Genomic DNA, 6963 nt, shown 5'->3' with positions numbered 1-6963 from the left:
CTGGGAATTTTCTCGAGCACCCGAAAAGGACCTATGACGGTGACATTTTTGGTAAAAGGGTAGGACTTATGACACTGGGAATTAAATATGTGTAGCAGTGGGAATTTATATTTATGTTTTTATTAAATACATTTAAATATATAATTAAAAATAAAGAAAATACTCTTATATAATAATTTATTTCTTTAATATTTACCATATTTATTTATATACCTTTCTTAAAATATTTATTAATGTAATGATAGTAAATTTTTTACTCTTTATCAAATACAAAAAAAATATATTTTAATTATTAATGAAATCGTTATACTTTAGTTATTCATATTTATTAATTAAATAATTAGTAAATTAATATTATTTACTAAGGAAATAATTTTTTGAGGAATTTGTTAAACCAAATGTTAATAATTGATTAGGTTCTGAATTTAAGAAAAATATCGGGTACTTGAAAAAATGAGTCATTTTTGGAATCTAAATCATTTGTAGACTTTTATTTCTTGATCTCTCAACTTATTTTATGTCATAAAAACCACTTTATTATTATTATTATTATTATTATTATTATTATTATTATATAGTGATATATAATGTCAATACAGAGAGTTATACATATTATTCTTCAAGAATTTGAATAGTGTAACACATTTAAATTTAACATTTACACAATGGTAGAACTGAAATCATCATAATTTTATAATTTATTAGGTAATCAATTTAAAACATTATACAGTAAAAAAAAATCATTCAGTCTGAAATATATAAATTATTTTGAAATATACTAATACCTGTCTTTCAAGTATACTCTTAAATTATTGCAAGGTTTATAATTAAAACTCCCATTCATTAACCATTCACGATCATTAGGATACATTACGAGGAATACTCCTTAACGAAAAAGTTATTGCTTCCAAATTTACCTTGTGGATATTTCTCAAGCAAAATTTATATCTATAAATTGTTAATAAAATTAATTAATTAAAATGATCTAATTTAATTATTTTTATTGGTGTTAATGAATCGGTTGTTATTATTTTTCTAAATAAAAGTACAGCGATAATAGAAAACACCATCTTAATGTTGTCATTAAACATCAACCCGTAGATTAATAAGATGAAAATTTATTCTATTGAACAGTAATGCTCTTCAAAAAGACAATAACGCTAAAAATACATAAAAATTTGTTGACCTTGGTAAATTATTTTCTAAATTAAAATAATATTTCCAAGATTTTTCCCCCCAACTCATACAAATATATATTATGAGTCAGGAGGTGATGGAAATTTCAACTTTTGAGACGAAGGATATAATATTAATCCGAAAACATCTTATTATTATTACTCGTTAACAACATATATCTAATACTTTTCTCAAAAATAATAAATAGATAGGCATAAAAATATTTATTTTAAGAAATATAATTTTTAAAATAAAAAATTGTTTATAAAATATACAGTTTTATTAAAAATAATTAATTCAGCAAGGGAAAAAACAAGCGCCGGAACGGAGAAAGTTCGGAAGAGAAAACAGAACTTTGGATACGTTGACTTCCTCTCTCTCTCTCTTCCCCCTTTCGTCTCTCTCTATATATATACACTTGTGTGAGTGTTTAGGAATTTATCTTGGTTCTTCAAGAACTCTGAATTTCTCTCTTTCTCTCTTCATTTCAAACATTGCCACACCATAATTATGCAAAGCTGAAACGTTATTCTGCGTTTTCCGCAGGCGAAAGTTCAGAAAGTGCGTCCTGTTCATCAGATTCTGCTTCATTAGTCTCTGCTTTTGTGTTTGTTACCATGGCAACTCAAACACCAGTTGAAAACAATTATCTCAAAAACGCTGTAAGTTTCTTTCTCACTCTCTCTGTCGATTCAATATAAATTTTCTAATCTTTCTTTGATTCCATACTCTGTTCTGTTACTTTTTCTTAGCATAAAGTTACTACAAAATCTATAAAAACTCTTCATAAACATTAATATTTTCGTTTTTTGTTGCGAGAGGTTTATAGAAAATCACTCTGAAATTCTACTGTGACTGCTATTTGAAATCCTGAATCTCAAAGAAAAATAACTTATTTTACATTTTTTTCTTTTTAAACAGATTTGATGACGAGAAAATCAACCGTCAATATTCATATTGTCGATTTTTATGCATATTTTTTAAAGTACGATAGTTTTTTTTAGAAAATTGTGAATACATACACTTTCTAAAAGAAGATGAAGAGTTTATTTATGGATTTGTCCTTGATTGAAATTTACTTTTGCTGTTTCCTTGAACTTTCGTAGATGAGAAAGGGTTCCATTTAAATAATAACCTAAAAAACCCTTTTTCTATGAATAGTACATTTGACCATAACGTTCACCTATTCATGTCAGAATTAATCTCTACTATTTCGTAACAAGTTTGAAACAAAATTACTATCTTTTATTGCCATTTAATTGTGGCTTCACGTGGTTTCGGTACTCAATTTCCTTTTATAAACACAAATCTCCGTATCCAGATTTCACTGTAACGTGTTATATATAAAAAAAATTACTTTCACTTCATTTTAATCAGGATTATCTTTCAGTGTTTTCTTACTCTATAAAAAATTCTTATATTTAAACAATATATATACATATATTGATCCATTTCTTTAATATATTTTTCAATAATAAAATATATTATTTTAATTCACATAAATGAGAGAACAAACAATTTAGGTTAATATAAAATTTTGTATATGTTTCTTTTCAAATTATATATAACTTTTTTTTTACATTTCTTTAAATTTTGTAAAATATTTAATATGTTAAAACATTTAATTTCTTTTTTATAATTCATGCTCTTATTATCTCAAGTCAACTCAAAGTGGCTCTTCAAATCCGCTGTCTTTAGGTCTGCCAACAGGTCGAACAAATAATTTTCTTCAGAGAATCCATTTAATGAATAGAATAAATGGGCTCCCGAGATACATAGATTGACTAATATTTAAAATAATCTTGTGGCACATTTTTTTAAATATTTCTCACTTATTAAATTTAATATTACTTTTAAATAAACGAGTGCACCACGAAAAATGTTATAAAAAATATTATTTTGGCATTTTTTTTGAAATATTTTCCATTTCTCACGTAGAATAATGGATATAAAGGGCATACGAAGTTGTTCTCACTTAACTTTTACTATAGTTAAAACCCCCAATTTATTCAAAATAACATGTTGCAAGATGATAAGATCCAACTCACTGAAGCTGCGTGTTACTTACGTTGAGCTTGATTGGAGCAATCTTTTTATTTTATTTTGTTTTACTTGTTTGATGTTTACAGTATGATGACAGCTTAAGAAAACAAATATATTTTATTTGAGATTTAAGAGTCAACGGTTAAGGAGATATACTTAGTCAACTCATTTGATTTACTCACTTAGTTTGAGCTTATCTATACTAAGGATATCTATTAATAAATTAATAAAAAAAAATATTTTTTTAGAAATTAAATTTTTATAAGTAACAACAACAAAAATATATAAACATTTATATAATATTTTTACAAATTAAAAAGTAAATATTTTTTATTTTTAATTTTAATGTATTCATAAAATTGCTTATTCAACCTTAGTTCTTTTTACAGTTCTCCCGAAAGCTATTGTCATCTTTATATATATATATATATATACACACACTTTATACATGTTGCCTTATGTATGTATTTGTTGAAAGTATTCAAGATATGCTTACGAACAAGGTTGCATCAATTTGTTTGTTCATGATGAATGTTTTAAAACGAGTTTGTTCTCTATTTATTTTCTCAACTTTTATTTCTTTTTAAAATAAATTTTGAGGGACTCTTAGCTGCAACTTCATACTTCACAAATATTTTTAAATTATTATTATTTCGAAAGCTTCATACCTGTCAAATATATTAGTTTAATTGTCGTTAAAATATATTAGTTTATATACTTGCATGTTAATACATAATTAGGCAATACCCAAATAGGATTTCACAATTGAAAAAGGCAAAACAAATATCCACAATCTAGTTAAAAATTCACAATCATACCAATGTTCAAAGTCAAAGTCACATGATATTTGGTGCCCACAAGTTAGCATAAGATAATGACCACCGCTTCGGGATTGTACAATGACAACCGTTAAACTACATTTTCCAAGAAATTAGGACAATTTATTCCACAGTTGTATTGGGCCATAACTCATTGGCCCATCAAAATCAAAATGGCCCCTCACGCATTAGAACATTCCAAACCAAGTTTTTTTATAGGCAATGTTACAGTGGTTGGTTTTTGTTCACGATTTCTTTCATCCTTTTATTTAAATTTAATAAACCAATTTTATCTATTTAAATTATTAGAGGAGGAAATTAACCTATAACTTCTTCTATTCTCTTTTTTAATTTTATCACTAAATTATCCTTATAATCCCTGTGTTATATTTTCTTGTTCATTCGTTGTAAAAATTTTATTTATTTATCTTAGGTTTACTCATTGTAATTTGTTTGTGATTGTTGGTGAACAGACTGAAGAAGAATTGCAGAGGCAGAAGGCAATTGATGATTGGCTTCCAATTACTTCTTCAAGGAATGCAAAATGGTGGTACTCTGCCTTCCACAATGTCACTGCCATGGTTGGGGCTGGTGTTCTTAGTCTCCCCTATGCCATGTCTGAGCTAGGATGGTATACCCTTCAAACCCAACTTTTATCACTTTTTTACTAAATTATTTTTTAATTATAATACATTTTGTTTTTTTTTTTCTTAATGTAAGAATGACTTTGTTTTCCTTAGGGGTCCTGGTGTAACTGTACTTGTTCTGTCATGGATCATCACCCTTTACACTCTATGGCAAATGGTTGAGATGCATGAAATGGTTCCTGGCAAACGTTTTGACAGATACCATGAACTAGGGCAGTATGCCTTTGGGGAGAAGCTAGGACTTTATATTGTGGTGCCTCAACAACTTGTGGTTGAAATTGGGGTGAACATTGTCTATATGGTCACTGGGGGGAAATCCTTGCAGAAATTCCATGACACTGTCTGTGATGACTGCAAAAAGATCAAGTTGACCTTCTTCATTATGATCTTTGCATCTGTTCACTTTGTATTGTCTCACCTGCCTAACTTCAACTCCATTTCTGGTGTATCTTTGGCAGCAGCAGTTATGTCCTTGAGGTAACATAACTTATTTGTTTATTTTTGTTTTGCAGTTTGATTCTACTATTTTGTTTATTATCCTTGTCCACTTTGTACCATCTTATAGTTAGTTCATTGCATTGATATATAACTAGTTTTAACACGAGGAGAAGATACTAACTTAAAATTTGATATTTGCATTACATACAGTTACTCTACCATTGCTTGGGCAGCTTCTGCTAACAAGGGTGTTCAAGAAGATGTACAATATGGTTACAAAGCTAAAAGTACAGCGGGAACAGTGTTTAACTTCTTTAGTGCCCTTGGTGATGTTGCTTTTGCCTACGCTGGACACAATGTGGTGTTGGAAATCCAAGCAACAATTCCATCTACTCCAGAGAAACCATCCAAGGGTCCTATGTGGAAAGGAGTGATTGTTGCTTACATAGTTGTGGCTCTGTGCTACTTCCCAGTTGCCCTTATTGGTTACTGGATGTTTGGAAATGGGGTTCAAGACAACATTCTCATCAGTCTTGAGAAACCAAAATGGCTTATTGCAACGGCTAACATGTTTGTTGTCATACATGTTATTGGAAGTTATCAGGTGAAATTGAGTTTCTCTTATTCTTGTCTAAAACTCTTTTTCTTTATAAAATCACCTTTCTTTTTGGTTCAAAATTAAAGTCACTGATGGTAACTAATGGTTTTGTTGGTTAGATTTATGCAATGCCAGTGTTTGACATGATCGAAACTGTGTTGGTGAAGAAGTTGAACTTCAAACCTAGTAGAGTGCTTCGCTTTATTGTACGCAATTTGTACGTGGGTAAGTAAATACTTTCTACTTATTAATGTTTTGGTATAAGCAAATATTTAACTTCTAATTTGGTTTTGGCTCAGTGCAATTGACGTATGATTCTCTATATTTTCAGCATTCACAATGTTCGTTGCTATTACCTTCCCATTCTTTGGTGGTCTCCTAGGATTTTTCGGTGGATTTGCTTTTGCACCTACAACATACTTTGTAAGCCTTAGTGAATTTAATCCACCAAGAGTCATTAGGGATAAACAAAATATTTATTCTTCACTTTGTTGCTTATTTTTCAGCTCCCTTGTATTATGTGGCTTGCAATCTACAAACCAAAGAGATTCAGCTTGTCTTGGTGGACCAACTGGGTATGTTTGATTTTCAATTTTGTTTCAATTATTCTCCTTAAAAATATTTCATTTTAAGCTCATTTTAATCTTGCTCCATTCATAACAGATCTGCATTGTGCTTGGCCTAATGTTGATGATTTTATCACCAATTGGAGGATTGAGGTCAATTATAATTGATGCCAAGAACTACCACTTCTACTCATAAACACATTCCTCGTTTAATTAATGATTGGATTATGAAGCGTGAAAACACAAGAAAGGAATGAAAGGTGAATTGGGTATTAGAATCTAGTTTATCTTAGGTTGTTGTGATCTTTATATCTGAATATTTTGGTTGTGGAGCATCCACACCTTGTGTATTGGTGGAAAGATATTCATGACTGAAATCAAAAGGGGAATTTTGTATGTATTTTCTTTTAGTTTTTACTTCATGAATGTAAACCGTTCCTCAATTTTTAAAAATTGTTTGCTTTTTATTTGGTTACGATGAATTCATATAAGAACACCTAGTGACTTGGTTGTTTGTTTGATAATATTTTTGTTAAAAGTTAATTTAAACAAATAAAAAAATTTAATGTACCAAAAACAGTTAAAACAATCCGTTAATTTATTAGATTTAGTTAATATAAAGTATATTGAATAAATAAATAACTTTTTTAGAAAGAAAAATATGTTATTGGCATTAC

At 28.7% G+C, this 6963-nt stretch overlaps 1 protein-coding gene across 1 annotated transcript; it reads left to right on the top strand.

Moving 5' to 3' along the window:
* Positions 1 to 1594: 1594 nt before the first annotated feature.
* Positions 1595 to 6739, top strand: LOC106780263 (lysine histidine transporter 1). Its single transcript, XM_014668537.2, has 8 exons — positions 1595 to 1838; positions 4511 to 4668; positions 4778 to 5161; positions 5333 to 5726; positions 5840 to 5945; positions 6052 to 6143; positions 6227 to 6295; positions 6384 to 6739. Exons 1-8 carry the CDS (start codon positions 1794 to 1796, stop codon positions 6480 to 6482), a joined length of 1347 nt encoding a protein of 448 aa, XP_014524023.1. The 5' UTR covers positions 1595 to 1793; the 3' UTR covers positions 6483 to 6739.
* The last annotated feature ends 224 nt before the right edge of the window (positions 6740 to 6963 follow it).

Source organism: Vigna radiata, unplaced genomic scaffold (genome assembly GCF_000741045.1).
Source record: "Vigna radiata var. radiata cultivar VC1973A unplaced genomic scaffold, Vradiata_ver6 scaffold_171, whole genome shotgun sequence".
NCBI classification, from domain to species: Eukaryota; Viridiplantae; Streptophyta; class Magnoliopsida; order Fabales; family Fabaceae; genus Vigna; species Vigna radiata.
Note: the sequence above shows the minus strand (reverse complement) of the source record. Positions and strands in the feature narration are given on the sequence as shown.